General features: G+C 51.7%; 1 protein-coding gene across 2 annotated transcripts; it reads right to left on the bottom strand.

Moving 5' to 3' along the window:
• Window positions 1-1,573: 1,573 nt before the first annotated feature.
• VKORC1 (vitamin K epoxide reductase complex subunit 1) lies at window positions 1,574-6,017 on the bottom strand. 2 transcript variants are annotated; one of them, XM_003916792.5, is made up of 3 exons: window positions 5,577-6,007; window positions 4,351-4,460; window positions 1,579-2,068 (listed from the first exon to the last, which is right to left on the bottom strand). In XM_003916792.5, the coding sequence occupies exons 1-3, from the start codon at window positions 5,747-5,749 to the stop codon at window positions 1,860-1,862; spliced, it is 492 nt and encodes a 163-aa protein (XP_003916841.1). In that variant the 5' UTR covers window positions 5,750-6,007; the 3' UTR covers window positions 1,579-1,859. The 2 variants fall into 2 exon arrangements, with proteins under 2 accessions (XP_009194572.1, XP_003916841.1); XM_009196308.3 differs by lacking the exon at window positions 4,351-4,460 and having other exon boundaries at window positions 1,574-2,068; window positions 5,577-6,017.
• Between the last annotated feature and the right edge of the window lie 11,880 nt (window positions 6,018-17,897).

The following is a 17,897-nucleotide window of genomic DNA, read 5'->3' as shown; positions in this document are numbered from 1 at the left end:
AGATGCTGGCCAGGCACGGTGGCTCACGCCTGTAATCCCAGCACTTTGGGAGGCCAAGGCAGGCGGATCACCTGAGGTGGTGAGTTCGAGACCAGCCTGACCAACATGGAGAAACCCTGTCTCTACCAAAAATACAAAATTAGCCCGGCATGGTGGTGGGTGCCTGTAATCCCAGCTACTCAGGAGGCTGAGGCAGGAGAATCGCTTGAACCCGGGAGGCGGAGGTTGTGGTGAGCTGAAATTGTGCCACTGCACTCCAGCCTGGGCAACAAGAGCAAAACTCTGTCTCAAAACAAACCAACAAAAAAAAGCATATAGATGCTGGAGCCAGATGGACCAGGTGGATGCAAATCCTGAGAGCATCCTGCAGTAGCTGTGTGATCTCAGGCATACTACTTAGCCTCTCTGTCCCTATCATCAAGATAGGGGTAATAACAGTATGCACCTCATACATCACTGTAAAGATTAAATGAGTTTAACATGTTAACACAAGTTGCTGGTTTTTTTTTTTTTTTTTTTTTTTGAGACGGAGTCTCGCTCTGTCGCCCAGGCTGGAGTGCAGTGGCCGGATTTCAGCTCACTGCAAGCTCCACCTCCCGGGTTTATGCCATTCTCCTGCCTCAGCCTCCCGAGTAGCTGGGACTACAGGCGCCCGCCACCGAGCCCGGCTAGTTTTTTTTTTTTTGTATTTTTAGTAGAGACGGGGTTTCACTGTGTTAGGCAGGATGGTCTCGATCTCCTGACCTTGTGATCCGCCCATCTCGGCCTCCCAAAGTGCTGGGATTACAGGCGTGAGTCACCGCGCCCGGCCGGTTTTTTGTTTTTTTTTTGAGACGGTCTTGCTCTGTTGCTCAGGCTGGAGTGCAGTGATCATGGCTCACCGCAGCCTCAACCTTCTGGGCTCAAACGATCTTCCTACCAGCTTCCCGATTAGTTGGGACTATAGGTGCATACCACCAACCCTGGCTAATTTTTTTTTTTTTTGTAGAGGCAGGGGTCTCACTATTTTGCTCAGGCTGGTCTGGAACTCCCGACCTCAAGTGATCCTCCTGCCTTGGCCTCCCAAAGTGCAGGGATTACAGGTGTGAGCCACCGCACCCAGCCAACACAAGTTCTTAAACAGTGCTTGGCATGTAGGTAAGTGGTCAGGGCATAATAGGCAAAACAAAAACCTTCAGAACCTGGCCCTGGGCCTCCAGGGCTACCAATACTGGCTTGGGATGGTCAATAAGGCAACTGGAGGGGTTAAAGTTAAACTCAAGGAAAAACTTCCCAGCAAGCATTTACAGAACCAGAAGGGCAGCCTGCCCTTGCAGGTGTGTGCTCAGCCTTCCCAGGAGAGGAGGCCTGGCTCCTGTGGGCAGCAGGAGCGAGCTGCCAGCCTGTTTCCTGGGGGTGGGGGCCGATGGCGCGCCAGGCCTTGCTGACTCCACATGCTGGAGATGAGACTACGCATAACCACCCTTCCCAGCAGGCCCTCCATTCTCCCTCTGACTCACCCTTCCCAGCTCCAGAGAAGGCAACACTGAGGGAGGCCCAGCACCACAGTCCGTGGCAGACACATGGTTCAGACTTGGCTGATTGATCTAAGAAACTTTATTGCTCAGAACCTTCCCTCCCTGGGCAATGGCAAGAGCTTTGGAGACCAGCCCTTGGGGACAGAGTCAGAGGCACTGGGTGGAAAAAAGAGCAAGTGTGTGGCACATTTGGTCCATTGTCGTGTGCAGGTATGGCAGGAGGAGGGGGGACTCTAGAAGGCCCCCCATCTAGGGCCTTCTAGGGACCCAGATATGCCCCCTTGGGCAAGGCTCACATGCCAAAGCAAAGCAGACGAGACCAGCCTGGCTTGGGGTGAGGGCTCAGTGCCTCTTAGCCTTGCCCTGGGGTTCTTGGACCTTCCGGAAACTGAGCCACATCAGGCCCACATTGATGGCATAGGTGGTGATGCAAACGATGCAGAAATCATAGAGCACGAAGAACAGGATCCAGGCCAGGTAGACAGAACCAGCGAGAGACACCAGGGAGCTCAGCAGCAGCAGGACAGAGGCCCAGCGCGTCCGCAGGCAACCTGCAAGGCAGAAGAGGGTCCGGTGTGGGCTTCAGGGACTGGCCACCTCCTGAACACTCCATGATGTCACCACACCACCTAGATGCCAGGAGCTGCTGGGAAGTGTCTCTAAAACAAGAGGCTCCAGGGCAGGTGTGATGGCTTACACCTGTAATCCCAACACTCTGGGAGGCTGAGGTGGGAAGACTGCTTTAGGCTAGGAGTTCAAAACCAGCTTGGGCAACATAGAAAGACCCAATCTGTATCAAAAATTTAGAAATTCGGCTGGGCGCAGTGGCTCATGCCTGTAATCCCAGCACTTTGGGAGGCCGAGGGTGGTGGATCACCTGAGGTCAGGAGTTCGAGAGCAGCCTGGCCAACATGGCAAAACCCCATCTCTACTAAAAATACAAAAATTAGCCAGGCATGGTGATGGGCACCTGTAATCCCAACTGCTGGGGAGGCTAAGGCAGGAGAATAGCTTGAACCTAGGAGGCAGAGGTTGCAGTGAGCCGAGATCACACCACTGCACTCCAGCTTGGGCAACAAAAGTGAGACTTCGTTTCAAAAAAAAAAAAAAAAGGCCCAGTGAGGTTGGCTCATGCCTGTAATACTAGCACTTTGGGAGGCCGAGGTGGACGGATCACCAGGTCAAGAGACTGAGACCATCCTGGCTAACAGGGTGAAACCCTCTCTACTAAAAATACAAAAATGAAGGCCGGGCGCGGTGGCTCAAGCCTGTAATCCCAGCACTTTGGGAGGCCGAGACGGGCGGATCACGAGGTCAGGAGATCGAGACCATCCTGGCTAACACGGTGAAACCCCATCTCTACTAAAAAAATACAAAAAAATAGCTGGGCGCGGTGGCGGGCGCCTGTAGTCCCAACTACTCGGGAGGCTGAGGCAGGAGAATGGCGTGAACCCAGGAGGCGGAGCTTGCAGTGAGCTGAGATCCGGCCACTGCACTCCAGCCTGGGCGGCAGAGCGAGACTCCGTCTCAAAAAAAAAACCAAAAAACAAAAAACCAAAAATGAGCTGGGCGTGGTGGCACGCGCCCGTAGTCCCAGCTACTCGGGAGGCTGACGCAGAATTGTTTGAACCAGGGAGGCAGAGGTTGCAGTGAGCCAAGATCACGCGACTGCACTCCAGCCTGGTGACAGAGCAAGACTATGTCTCAAAAAATAAAAAATAAAATAAAAATTAGCTGGGTGCAGTGGCATGTAACTCTAGTCCCAGCTACTCAGGAGGATCACTTGAGCCAGGAGTTCCAGATTACAGTGAGCTATGATTGTGCCACTGCACTTCAGCCTGGGCAACAGAGCAAGATGATTTCTTAAAAAAAAAAAAAAAAAAAAAAAGGCTTTGACAGGTTCCTTCCAAGGAACTTGCCATTGCCCAGGGAGGGAAAGTTCTGAGCAATAAAATTTCCTAAATAAATCGGCCAAGTCTGAACCATGTGTCAGCCAGGGACCGTGGTGCTGGGCCTCCCTCGGTGATGCCTTCTCTGGAGCTGGGAAGGGTGACTCAAAGGGAGTGTGGGGGCCTGTTGGGAAGGGTGGTAATAGGTAGTCTCATCTCCAGGGTATGGCATCAGCAAGGCCTGGGGCGCCATCGTCTCCCACTCCCTTGGTTCCCCTATCTGTTCGATAATTCCTGGGACCAGATAAAAATTTTCCTGCGGAGCACTAAATGAGATAAAAGATAGCTCATGTTCAGCTTCTCCTTAAAAAGGAATTTCGGCATCTTTTCCACAAAACTGAGGTGCTGGTGGGGCATAGTAGCTCATGCCTGTAATCCCCCCAGCACCTTGGGAGGCTGAGGCAGACAGATTGCTTGAGACCAGCCTGGGCAACATGGCGAGACACTGTCTCTACCAAAAAAAACACAAAAATTAGCTGAGTATAGTGGTGCACGCCTGTGATTCCAGCTACTCGGGAGGCTAAGGTGGGAGGATCACTTGGGCAGGGAGGCAGAGGTTGCTATGAGCTGAGATCGCACCAGTGCACGCTAAGGGCATCCTAGACCTCAGTTTGGGCAACAGAGCCAGACCCTGTCTCAAAACAACAACAAACAAAAAACCTGGGGACCTAGGATGTCTTTAAGGGCCCTTTAGCCTCTAACAGTACTTAAACCAATTAAAAGACTCCTGTTAGTTACCTCCCCACCTCTCCACCTGCAGGATGCTCCGTGATGAGCAGCTAGCTGGCTATCAGCTGTGGATCACCAAGATTGCATGGAGTGGGGCTGAGCTGACCAAGGGGGATGAGGGCCGGGGCCTGCAGGGAGGGGGCAGAGCCACTCACCTAACAATAGCTGTAGTGTGTAGAAGATGCAACCAAATATGCTGTTGGATTGATTGAGGATGCTGTCCGGTCCCAGCACATGCTCCACCAGCCCGAAGCCCCTGCCCCACCTGGCAGAGGGGTGGTGTGGGGGGGGTGGAACCAGGTTAGGAATGTCAACCTAGTGCCTTGGACCCTACCCCGGAAAGGTGATTTCCAAGAAGCCACCTGGGTTATCCTCTGTTCCCCACCTCCTATCGCAGTCCAAGGGTCGATGACCTCCAGTCAGCAGACACTTTTGGCCACATCAGGATTCCATGTCACTGACCCTATCCTCCCCTCTCCCCAGACCAGGCCTGACGTGGCTACTTGGTAGGCCCTGCTTTTCATCTAGACCTTAAGTAATTCTTTCTTTTTTTTGAGACAGAGTCTCGCTCTGTGGCCCATGCTGGAGTGCAGTGGCGCGATCTTGGCTCACTGAAACCTCCGCCTCTCGGGTTCAAGCGATTCTCCTGCCTTAGGCCCCCAAGTAGCCGGGATTACAGAAGCCTGCAATAGCGCCGGGATAATTTTTCTATTTTTGGTAGAGACAGGCTTTCACCATGTTGGCCAGGCTGGTAAACTGACTTCAAGTGATCCAGCCGCCTCGGCCTCCCAAAGTGCTGGGATTACAGGAGTGAGCCACCGCGCCCGACCCTTAAGTAATTCTTAAAATGGCAAGGCTGGTATAACGGTTCACTCGGTTTTGCATCAGAGACTGGGAGTCGGCGGCAGATTATCTTTGCCCTGGACCCCAGAATCTCCAGCTCCCTGGCCACGCACTCGCCTCCTCGGTATTCCGTCATTATGCTAACGCCTGGCCATCACGCACAGCCAGACCGGGCCACCTTGTTCCCGGGCGCAGCCATTGCCAATCCCCCTTCACCTGCGCGCCGTCCTTGAGACCATCGTCAATCTCTGCCGCCATCCTGCCTCCCCGCCTTTCCCGGTCACCCTTATTCCTTGGCATCCAACTCACATGCAAGTCCCCGGAATAATCCCAGTCCCCAGCACTGTCTGGTCCCTTGCCTCGCACTCTTATTTCGAACACCAGTATCTCTGGGTAGCTCAGCCCCCGTGCAACGACCCCGCGAGCAGTCCAGCCCCTTGTCCGTTCCCTGGGCACACCGATCCCACACTCCAGAATAATCATCTGGCAATCTGGCCGCCCTGCTCCGAGGCCCCACGCCTCCCACTCCCGTGCACACCTGGAGGAGAAGACGCGGGAACAGCTGATGGCGGTGCCCACGTCGCAGAGCGCGCGGTAATCCCTGTCCCGGGCGCGCGCCGCCTTCACGTGCAGCGCGTAGAGCGAAAGCACTAGGCCGGCCAAGCAAAGAGCGAGCCGCACCCAGCCAGGGTTCCCCCAGGTGCTGCCCATTATCTCCAGGTTCCGTCCGAGGCGCCAGCAGAGAAAACCAGCCACGGAGCAGGGGCGGGTCGGGGAATGGCCACGCCCCTCCTGCCCCTCTGACTTGGCGATTGGCCGGCCGGGTTCGCACTCCGCGATCCAAACGGCTGTTCCCGGGAGCTAGTCAGGCGAGAGAGTTAGGAAAACCGCTAAGAATGCCCAGACTGGTGAGGCGGGTAAGAGACGTGGGGAATCGCGGCCCCAGCGGCTGCCAGGCATGATGGGAGTTGTAGTCGGGGCGGCTGCAAGGCGTGAAGGGAAATGACGTCTCCAGAGATTTAAAAACTGTTTTGGCCGGGGGCGGTGACTCACGCCTGTAATCCCAGCACTTTGGGAGGCCGAGGCTGGCGGATTACCTGAGGTCAGGAGTTCGAGACCAGCCTCGCCAACATGGTGCAACCCCGTCTCTACTAAAAATACAAAAATTAGCCGGGCATGGTGGCACACGCCTGTAATCCCAGCTACTCTGGAGGCTGAGGCAGGAGAATTGCTTGAGCTGGGGAGACGGAAGTTGCAATGAGCCGAGATCGTGCCACTGCACTGCAGCCTGGCCGACAGAGTGAGACTGTCTCAAAAAAAAAAAAAAAAAAAAAATTGCGTTAATGTGGCTAACAGCATTTGCGCCTACCCTATGCCAAGTCCTGTTGTAAGAACTGGAGCATCCAGGACCTAGAGACCAGAGGATCAGGGGATCCAGCGAATACGGCGATCCGATTCGGGAACCAAGCATTTCCCCTGAAACTATTTCAGGCACCATTCGGGCTGCAGCCTCGCATCCTCCCAGGTCCTGCCTCACCAGCGCTTCTTGCCGGTGGGTCTCTCCCTTACATTCACAGAACCACTCCTTTGGCCACACACACCCTTGACAGTATCCTAACCTCTCTACTATCATGGCACCTGCCTGACAACACCTGAGCTTGGATCAACTCAACAGTCAGTCTCTCCTTTCCAAGCTGTGGGCCTGCTGAGGTCTTTCCTTCACAGACATCCCATCTGATGGTGACCCATCTCTCCTACACCTTCAACCTCTCCGTCCTCCCCATCTACATTGCAACTTGTTTTTCTTTCCCATCTCAGAAACAGCAACACATCTCCCTTCACTAAGAGGTCCTTCACCAGCCTCCCCTCCCCGCATTATCCCATCTACTCCTCCACAGTCAAGTTTTTGGAAAGATTCTACACTCCCAGTCTCTACTTCCTCACTTCTTCCTCGCTGCCCAGGCCATAAACTAGCTGCTGCCTCCAGCACTGCCCTGACACCTAGTGGCTGGTGTCACCAAGACGCTAGACCCAGTGGTTATTGATTTATTAATTTACTTATTTTGAGACGGAGTCTCACTCTGTCACCCAGGCTGGAGTGCAGAGGTGCCATCTCGGCTCACTGCAACCTCCGCCTCCAGGGTTCAAGTTTTTCTCCTGCCTCAGCCTCTTGAGTAGTTTGGACTACAGGTGCCCGCCACCACGCCCAGCTAATGTTTGTATTTTTAGTAGAGACGGGGTTTCACCATGTTGGCCAGGCTCATCTCGAACTCCTGACCTCAAGTGATCCACCCACCTCGGTCTCCCAAAATGCTAGGATTACAGACGTGAGCCACCGTGCCCGGCCAATGGTTGTTTTTCAGGTCTTCTCTTGCTTGAGTTCCCAGAGGGATCCCTTACTGTTGCACACACCTTCCTGGGAACTCTCTCTTCCTCTGGCCTCTGTGATATTTCCCTCTCCTGCTGGCTCCTCCCTCTCCAGATGCTCTTTCTCACATCTACTCTCTTCTAGAGAGTGTGGTAGACAGAATAATGGTCTCCAAAGATGTCCCTGCATGAATCCCTGGAACTTGTGAGTATGATAGGTTAAATGGCAAAAAGGAAATTAAGGTTGCAGATGGAATTAAGCTGACCAATCTCCTGATTTGATCTGATTTATTTAATTTCTTTTGTTTTTGAGGTGGAGTTTCACTCTTGTTGCCCAACTGGAGTGCAATGGCATGATCTCTGCTCACTGCAACCTCCACCTCCCAAGTTCAAGCAATTCGCCTGCCTTAACCTCCCGAGTAGCTGGGATTACAGGCACCCGCCACCACACCTGGCTAATTTTTTTAAGTTTTAGTAGAGACGGGGTTTCGCTATATTGGCCAGGCTGGTCTCGAACTCCTGACCTCAGGTGATCCGCCCGTCTCGGCCTCCCAAAGTGCTGGGATTACAGGCGTGAGCCACCGCGCCCGGCCTCATTTTTGTTGTTTTAAGTCATTGAATGTGTAGTAACTTGTTACAGCATCAATTAGAGATGAATACAGAGGACTGGGCATTAGGCCTGTATCTCAGCTTTCTCTGGTTTCCTGGTGTGTTCCTGTTATTTATTGTTGGCTTCCCCCCAGAATGAGTGATCTAAGAGGAAGCAAAATAGAAGCTGCAATCTCCTTATGACTTAGCCTCAGAAGACACGCACTGGGGCCGGGTGCAGTGACTTATGCCTATAATCCCAGCAGTTTGGGTGGCTGAGGCAGGAGGACAACTTGAGCCCAGGAGTTTGAGACACCCTGGACAACACAGTGAGACCCTGACTCTACAAAAAATAAACAAAATTAGCCGGGTGTGGTGGTGTGCACCTGTAGTCCCTTTGGGGAGGTGTGCACCTGTAGTCACTTTGGGAGGCTGAGACAGGACAATAACTTGAGCCCAGGAGTTTTGAGACAGGTCTGGGCAATGTGGCAAGACTCTGTCTTTATAAATATTTTTAAAATTAGGCGGGGCATGGTGGCTCATGCTACCTGTAATCCCAGCACTTTGGGAGGCTGAGGTGGGTGGATTACCTGAGGTCAGGAGTTTAAGACAAGCCTGGCCAACATGGCGAAACCCCATCTCTACTAAAAATACAAAAATTAGCCAGGCATGGTGGCGGGCACCTGTAATCCCAGCTACTCAGGAGGCTGAGGCAGGAGAATCATTTGAACCTGGGAGGCGGAAGTTGTAGTGAGCCAAGATTGCCTTCCTCACTTCAAGAGTTATAAAAGATTTTGGGCCGGGCGCGGTGGCTCAAGCCTGTAATCCCAGCACTTTGGGAGGCTGAGACGGGCGGATCACGAGTTCAGGAGATCGAGACCATCCCGGCTAACACGGTGAAACCCCGTCTCTACTAAAATACAAAAAAAATTAGCCGGGCGAAGTGGCGGGCGCCTGTACTCCCAGCTACTCAGGAGGCTGAGGCAGGAGAATGGCGTGAACCCGGGAGGCGGGGCTTGCAGTGAGCTGAGATCGGGCCACTGCACTCCAGCCTGGGCAACAGAGCCAGACTCCGTCTCAAAAAAAAAGATTTTGACCATATTTTCTTTCCTTTATTTCTTTATTTTTTGAGACGGGATCACGGAGTCTCGCTCTGTCGCCCAGGCTGGAGTGCAGTGGCGCAATCTCGGCTCACTGCAAGCTCCACGCCATTCTGCTGCCTCAGTCTCCCGAGTAGCTGGGACTACAGGCGCCCACCACCACGCCCAGCTGATTTTTTCTATTTTTTAGTAGAGATGGTGTTTCACCGTGTTAGCCAGGATGGTCTTGATCTCCTGACCTTGTGATCCACCCACCTCAGCCTCCCAAAATGCTGGGATTACAGGCATGAGCCACCGTGCCAGGCCTTTTTTTTTTTTTTTTTGAGACAGAGTTTCACTTTTGTTGCCCAGACTGGAGTGCAATGGCACGATTTCAGCTCACTGCAACCTCTGCCTCACAGGTTCAAGCGATTCTCCTGCCTCAGCCTCCCTGGTAGCTGGGATTATAGGCATGTGCCACCACACCTGGCTAATTTTGTATTTTTAGTAGAGACAGGGTTTCTCCATGTTGGTCAGGCTGGTCTTGAACTCCCGACCTCAGGTGATCCGCCTGCCTTGGCCTCCCAAAGTGCTGGGATTACAGGTGTGAGCCACCACACCCCGACCGACCATATTTTCTTCTAGCATTTTATTTATTTATTTATTTATTTGAGATAGTCCTGCTCTGTCGCCCAGGCTGGAATGCAGTGGTGCAATCTTGGCTCACTGCACTCTCCGCCTCCCGGATTTAAGCTATTCTCCTGCCTTAGCCTCCTGAGTAGCTGTGATTACAGGAGCCAGCCACTATGCCCCGCTGATTTTTGCATTTTCAGTAGAGACGGGGTTTCACCATATTGGCCAGGCTGGTCTTGAACTCCTGATCTCATGATCCACCCTCCTTGGCCTATAATCTCAGTGCTGGGATTACAGGCATGAGCCACGGTACCTGGCTCTTTTTTTTCTCTCTCTTTTTTTCCTGTTAGAGACAAGGTGTTGTTATGTTGCCTCTAACTCCTGGGCTCAAGCAATTCTCCCACCTTGGCTTCTCAAAGTGCTGCTGGGATTACAGGAGTGAGCCACTGCCCCCAGCCTCTGACAGTTTTTGTGCACTAGGAATTTGGGAAGACAATTTTACCTGGCTATTTCTGGCTCATACAATTGCAGGCAGATGGTGGCTAAAGCTGGAACAATGAGCAGCTAAAGCAACTGAAAGACAACCTAGCATCTCCCTCTCTCTGAGTAGTCTCCGGGCCTATCTATGTCATCTGCATGGGCTAGCTTGGGCTTCCTCACAGCATGGCAGCCTCAAGGCTTTGATAGTCAGCTTCCAAAATGGTCCTCAATGATTCCTGCTTCCTGGTATTGATACCATGTGCAGTCTCTTCTCACATTGAAAGGGGCTGAACTGGCCCATTGGGATAATGCAGAAATGACAATGTGTGACTTTAGAGGCTAAATCATGAAGATATTGTGGCTTCCATTTTTCTCCTTTGTAGATCACTCATTCTAGACAAAGCCAGCTACCATGATATGAAGGCACTCAAGTAACCCTAGGGAGAGGTCTCCTTAGTGAGGAACTGAGGCCCTATAAGGAACATGGGTGTGCTGCAGTCAAGTGGGCATAGGCCAAAGTAAACATCCAGAGTGACTCAGTGAGTTTAGAGTGCAGGCATATAGCTCCACTTGTTATTACACCCGTGTAGCCATAACATGGGAAGGCTCATCACTTGGCTGTGAGCTACTGTTGTCTGTAAAAGGTGTAATTGCCCTGCTGACACTGTGCACAGGGCTCGGCCCAACATGGCTTGACATGGGACATGGCTTTTGTGCAGGCGCTTGTGTCCAGAGAAAGAGAGAAAGCCAGAGCTGTCCGTCTCAGGGAAGCCAAGACACAGCTCAGCTTGCTGGTGCCAAGAGGGAGAAAGAGTGAAGCTGCAGGGCGTGGTGGCTCATGCCTGTAATCCCAGCACTTTGGGAGGCCAAGGCGGGTGGATCATGAGGTCAGGAGTTTGAGACCAGCCCGCTCAACATGGTGAAACCCAATCTCAACTAAAATACAAAAATTAGCCGGCCATGGTGGTGCATGCCTGTAATCCCAGCTACTCAGGAGGCTGAGGCAGGAGAATTGCTAGAACCCAGGAGGCAGAGATTGCAGTGAGCTGAGATCACACCACTGCACTGCAGCCTGGGCTGCAGTCTCCGTCTCAGAAAAAAAAAAAAAAAAGAAAGAAAGAAAAGAAAAGAAAGAGTGAAGCTGCTGACCCTGAAGGGAGAGCTGGCCACACAGCTGTGTGTGTGTGGGAGCCAGCCGCCAGAGTAAGCAGCTGAGACAGAGCAGACAGTTCGAGAGTAAGATGCTGATGATGAGAGAGCTGCTGAATAAAACCATGTCTTATTTACCTGCTGTCTCTTGAGCGTTCTTCTCGCTCTGTGCCTCATGTCCACCTATTCCTCTCGCACCTCAGCTGGGGCTGAACCCCAACCCTGAGAATGACAGGCCTCCTGCCAACAACCAGCATTAACCTGCTGGGCACTCGAGGGAGCTACCTTGGAATCAGATTCTGTAAAGCAGTCACGCCTTCAGGTAATGGTAGCATTGGCCAACTTTTTTTTTTTTTTTTTGAGACAAAGTCTCGCTCTGTCGCCCAGGCTGGAGTGCAGTGGCACAATCTTGGCTTGCTGCAAGCTCCGCCTCCCGGGTTCAAGTGATTCTCCTGCCTCAGCCTCCCGAGTAGCAGGGACTACAGGCGTGTGCCACCATGCCTGGCTAATATTTTGTATTTTTAGTAGAAATGGGGTTTCACCGTATTAGCCAGGAATAGTCTTGATCTCCTGACCTCGTGATCCACCTGCCTCGGCCTCCCAAAGTGCTGGCATTACAGGCGTGAGCCACCGCACCTGGCATGGCCAACATTTTGACTGCACTTCATGAGAGACCCTGAGCCAGAACCCCCTGGCTAAGCTGCTCCCAGATTCCTGACCCAAGGAAACTGTGTGTGAGAATAAGTTTTATTGTTTTTTTGTTTGTTTGTTTTTTGAGGTCTCACTTTGTTGCCCAGGCTGGAGCACAGTGCCACGATCTCGGCTCACCGCAAGCTCCACCTCCCGGGGTCATGCCATTCTCCTGCTTCAGCCTCCTGAGTAGCTGGGACTACAGGCACCTGCCATCACGCCCAGCTAAGTTTTTTGTATTTTCAGTAGAGACGGGGTTTCACCGTGTTAGCCAGGATAGTCTCGATCTCCTGACCTCATGATCTGCCGACCTTGGCCTCCCAAAATGCTGGGATTACAAGTGTGAGCCACCCCGCCTGGTCAGTGTTTACTGTTTTAAGATATTGGTGGAGCACAGTGGCTCACACCTATAATCCCAGCACTTTGGAAGGCCGAGGTGGGAGGATCACTTGAGCTCAGGAGTCCAAGTTCAAGAACAGCCTGGGCAACATAGTGAGACCTTGTCTCTATTTAAAAAAAATTTTTTTTAAAGATGTTATGTTTGAGCAGAGTATGGTGGCTCATGCCTGTAATCCCAGCACTTTGAGAGGCTGAGGTGGGTGGATCACCTGAGGTCAGGAGATGGAGACTAGCCTGGCCAACATAGTGAAACCCCGTCTCTACTAAAAATACAAAAAATTAGCTGGGCATGGTGGTGGGCACCTGTAATTCCAGCTACTAGGGAGGCTGAGGCAGGAGAATCGCTTGAACCCGGGAGGCAGAAGTTGCAGTGAGCCGAGATCGTGCCAGTGCACTCCAGCATGGTGCTATGTTTTGGGGGTATTTGTTACACAGCAATAAATAATTCATACAGGGCACCAGCCTGGCCAACATGGAGAAACCCTTCTCTACTAAAAACTATCCAGGTGTGGTGGTGCATGCCTGTAATCCCAGCTACTTGGGAGGCTGAAGCAGGAGAATCCCTTGAACCCGGGACGTGGAGGCTGCAGTGAGCCAAGATCGCGCCACTGCACTCCAGCCTGGGTCACAGCACAAGACTCTGTCTCAATTTAAAAATAAAATAATACCCGGCCGGGCACGGTGGCTCAAGCCTGTAATCCCAGCACTTTGGGAGGCTGAGACGGGCAGATCACGAGGTCAGAAGATCGAGACCATCCTGGCTAACACGGTGAAACCCCGTCTCTACTAAAAAATACAGAAAAACTAGCCGGGCGAGGTGGCGGGCCCCTGTAGTCCCAGCTACTCGGGAGGCTGAGGCAGGAGAATGGCGTAAACCCGGGAGGCGGAGCTTGCAGTGAGCTGAGATCGCGCCACTGCACTCCAGCCTGGAGGACAGAGCGAGACTCTGTCTCAAATAAAATAAAATAAAACAAAATAAAATAAAATAATAATATAGGGCAGTCAGACTGCCCACTTGGCAGCTCAGGACCCTAGTACATGTGCTTCAGAAAGCCAGGTGGAAGTTATGTATTTTTTAATCTAAACTGAGAAATCACATAGCATCCCTTCCACTGTAATCACAAGCTTTCCCAGTTCCAAAGGGAGGGAACATAGACTCCCTCACCTCTTGATACAAGAAGTGACAAAGTTATATGGTAAGAAGTTGGCCAGGCCCTGCTTGGCTCCGTTGCTCATGCCTGTAATCCCAGCACTTTGGGAAGAGGAGGCGGATACATCCCCTGAGGTCAGGACTCTGAGGACAGCCTGGCCAACATGATGAAACCCTATCTCTACAAAACTTAGTCGGGCATGGTGGTATGCACCTGTAATTCCAGCTACTTGGGAGGCTGAGGCACCAGAATTGCTTGAAGCTGGGAGGCAGAGGTTGCAGTGAACCGAGATTGTGTCACTACACTCCAGCCTGGGTTACAGTGCAAGACTCTGTCTCAAAAAAAAAAAAAAAAAAAAAAAAAGGAAGTGCCGGGCGCGGTGGCTCACGCCTGTAATCCCAGCACTTTGGGAGGCCGAGGTGGGCGGATCACGAGGTCAGGAGATCGAGACCATCCTGGCTAACACGGTGAAACCCCATCTCTACTAAAAATAGAAAAAATTAGCTGGGTGTGGTGGTGGGCACCTGTAGTCCCAGCTACTTGGGAGGCTGAGGCAGGGGAATGGCGTGAACCCCGGAGGCAGAGCTTGCAGTGAGCCCAGATCGCGCCACTGCACTTCAGCCTGGGCAACACAGCGAGACTCTGTCTCCAAAAAAAAAAAAAAAAAGAAGAAGTTAGTTGTGGCTCATGCCTGTAATCCCAACACTTTGGGAAGCTGAGATGGGAGTATCGCTTGAGGCCAGAAAGTCCATCGATACCAGCCTGAGCAACATAAGGAGATCTCATCCCTACAAAAATTTTTTAAAAATCAGCTGGGTTTGGTGGCAGGCACCTGTGGTCACAGCCACTCGGGAGGCTGAGGTAGGAGGATCGCTTGAGTCAGGGATGTTTTGGCTGCCGTAAGCCATGAACATGCCATTGCATTCTAGCCTGGGTAACAGAGTGAGACACTGTTTCAGAAAAAAATAAATAAAAAAAAAAATAAAATAAAATAAAATAAAATAAAATAATAAAATAAAATAAAAAATAAAATAAAATAAAATAAAATGAAATAAATGAAATAAAATGAAATAAATGAAATAAATGAAATGAAATGAAATAAAATGAAATAAAATAAAATAAAATAAAATATAAAATAAAATAAATAAAATGAAATAAAATGAAATAAAATGAAATAAATGAAATAAATGAAATGAAATAAAATAAAATAAAATAAAATAAAATAGTTGTAGGCCAGGCGTGGGGCTCATGCCTGTAATTCTAGTGCTTTGGGAGACTGAGGCAGGAGGATTGCTTGAGAACAGGAGTTCGAGGCTGTAGTGAGCTGTGATCGCACCACTGCACTCCAGCCTTGGCGACATGCGCGATATCTTGTCTCGATAAATAAATACATACAGTTCTCTTTTACATCGAGTATATGTATATTTTTAAAAACACATCGAAAGCGCTTAGAAAGCTGCCTGACCTGTATACAGTATTCTGAAAAGGGGGTCGCGGGGTGCATGACCAACCTCCGCCGCCGGGGGCAGCAGTGACTCCGGGCCGAGCAGTGGCCGAGCGCGCCGGGTCAAATGGGGTGAAGCCGGTGCCAGACGCCTCCGCCTCAGTGGCAGCCGCAGCCTCCTCCGCCTGCGGCTCCTGTCCACGCCGCGGCCACGTGAGCGCCGAATTCTGGCGCACAGAGCACTGCCAGTCCTTTGCTGCTTTGCGCAGCCCGTCCTCCCCGCCAGGGGCACCCTTACCACTCCCTTCTCCCACGGGCTCCAGCCGTGCCTGCCTCGGGGCTGCCGCCGCCTGGCTGTACTCCAGGACGTTGGGAAATAACGGGTGGGAACGGTGTGGGTGGGGGGCAAAGAGGAAACCCAGAGACACAGGACGCCCCTTTCCTGTGGTCGGCACCCAGTTGCTTAGGCAGGCCAGCCACGGTGAGGAGTCTTCCCTCCAAGTTTATATTTATTATTATTTATTATTTATTTTTTCACCTCCAAGTTTATTATTATTATTATTATTATTTTGAGACAGAGTCTTGCTCTGTCGCCCAGGCTGGAGTGCAGTGGCGCCGTCTCGGCTCACTGCAAGCTCCGCCTCCCGGGTTCACGCCATTCTCCTGCCTCAGCCTCCCGAGTAGCTGGGACTACAGGCGCCCACCACCACCCCCGGCTAATTTTTTCTATTTTTTAGTAGAGTCGGGATTTCACCGTGTTAGCCAGGATGGTCTTGATCTCCTGACCTCGTGATCCACCCGCCTCGGCCTCCCAAAGTGCTGGGATCACAGGCGTGAGCCACCGCGCCCGGGCTATTTATTTATTTTTGAGACAGAGTCTGGCTCTGTCGCCCAGGCTGGAGTGCAGTGGCGGTCGATCTTGGCTCACTGCAACCTCCGCCTCCCGGGTTCAAGCAATTCTTCTGCCTCAGCCTCCAGAGTAGCAGGGATTACAGGCGCGTGCTACTGCATCTGGCTAATTTTTGTAGTTTTAGTAAAGATAGGGTTTCACTATGTTGGCCAGGCTGGTCTCGAACTCCTGACCTCAGGTAATCCGCCCACCTCAGCCTCTCAAAGTGCTAGGATTACAAGCGTGAGCCACCGCACCTGTCCGACCTCCAAGTTTAAAGACAGCCTCCAGGCCCAGTGGCTCACTCCTGTAACCCCAACAACTCAGGAGGCTAAGGCCAGGAATTTGAGACCAGCCTGGGCAACATAGTGAGACCCCAGCTCTAACAAAAATAGGCCAGGCACGGTGGGTTACATCTGTAATCCCAGCACTTTGGAAGGCTGTGGCAAAAGGATTGCTTGAGGGGGTAAAAAATCACCCCAGGGTAGCGTGCACACTTACAGTCTCAGCTACTTGAGAGGCTGAGGTGGGAGGATCACTTAAGTTGGAGGCTGCAGTGAGCTAGGATGGAGCCACTGTATTCCAGCTTGAGCAACAGAGCAAGACCCCATCTCCAAATAAATAAATTTTAAAAAGACAGCCTCCAAAGATGTCACTTGCTTCACTTAGCACTTTTAATTGAACATGTTTAGGAAATATATAGCCATGGTAAAGAAAATTCCAATTAGTACAGATACATACTACACACCTATGCACGTGCACACACTGAAACGTGTCCCTTCCAGCACCTCCTCCCTGGATAATTTTTTTTTTTTTTTTTTTGCGACGGAGTTTCGCTCTTGTTGCCCAGGCTGGAGAGCAGTGGTGAGATATCGGCTCACTGCAACCTCCACCTCCCGGGTTTGAGCGATTCTCCTGTCTCAGCCTCCCGAGTAGCTGGGATTACAGGCACCGCCCCCACCCCCAACAACATCCGACTGATTTTTGTATCTTTAGTAGAGATGGGGTTTCGCCATGTTGGCCAGGCTGGTCTCGAACTCCTGAGATCCGCCGACCTTGTCTTCCCAAAGTGCTGGGATTATAGGCGTGAGCCACTGCACCCAACCTAAAGTAATTGCCTTCTTTCTAGTTTCTCTGCCTTTCTTCTCACCAAATGCCCCACTCTAAATCACTGCAGACAGAGGGCTCTGTCTAAGGAGGAGAGCCCACCAGTTAAAACCCTTCAGTGGTTCCTAACTACCCTAGGACAAACGCAGACTTGTCCTTTGCTCTCTGCCGCCGCTCTTCTCCTTCCCAGATCCCATATGGCTCCAGCCATATCCTCAGACCATCTGGGCTGTTGTCTATCCTGCCACACACCCTTCCCACCCGGCTCCCTTGCAAGTCCTACTCAGGCTGCACCTACACAGCTGTCTCAGTTCCTATCTGAGGCTCCCGCAGCCTCCTCTGAAAGTCCTCATCACAGCCAATGATAACTGAAACTGTTTTCTTGTGCAGGGCACGGAAAGATCTATTCAACTCACTGCCCAATCTCCTCTCCTGGTGCAGAAAAGACACTCAGTCAGCGACTTGCATTCTCTGCAGACATGAGTGAATAATAATAATGCCTAACCTTTATATAGTGCTAATTCCACGCCTGGCACTGTTTTAGGCAGTCATATAAATTCATGTAATCTACACAACCTCAAGACTGATGATACCTCTTCATCTTACCAAGCACTGAGCAGTTAAATAACTTGCTCCAGATATTAAGGAGCTGGGGTTTGAACCAGCCAGCCTGGTTTCCCATAAATGAACCAAGAACTGGAACGAGGACAAGACCTCGAGAAGGAGTCAGGTAGGACGTGATTTGTGCGCTTTACATCTAAGATCTTCCAGCTCCCAGGGAGCCCGTTTCATGGAGCGGAAGATAGAGGCCGGGAGGGACAAGGAGAGCCTCGGAAGCCGTGTGGAGTAAGCGGTGCTGTTTGGGGTCCGGGAGCAGGGGCGT

This window comes from Papio anubis, chromosome 18, assembly GCF_008728515.1.
Source record: "Papio anubis isolate 15944 chromosome 18, Panubis1.0, whole genome shotgun sequence".
NCBI classification, from domain to species: domain Eukaryota; kingdom Metazoa; phylum Chordata; class Mammalia; order Primates; family Cercopithecidae; genus Papio; species Papio anubis.
This window is presented reverse-complemented; position numbering and strand designations above follow the sequence as displayed.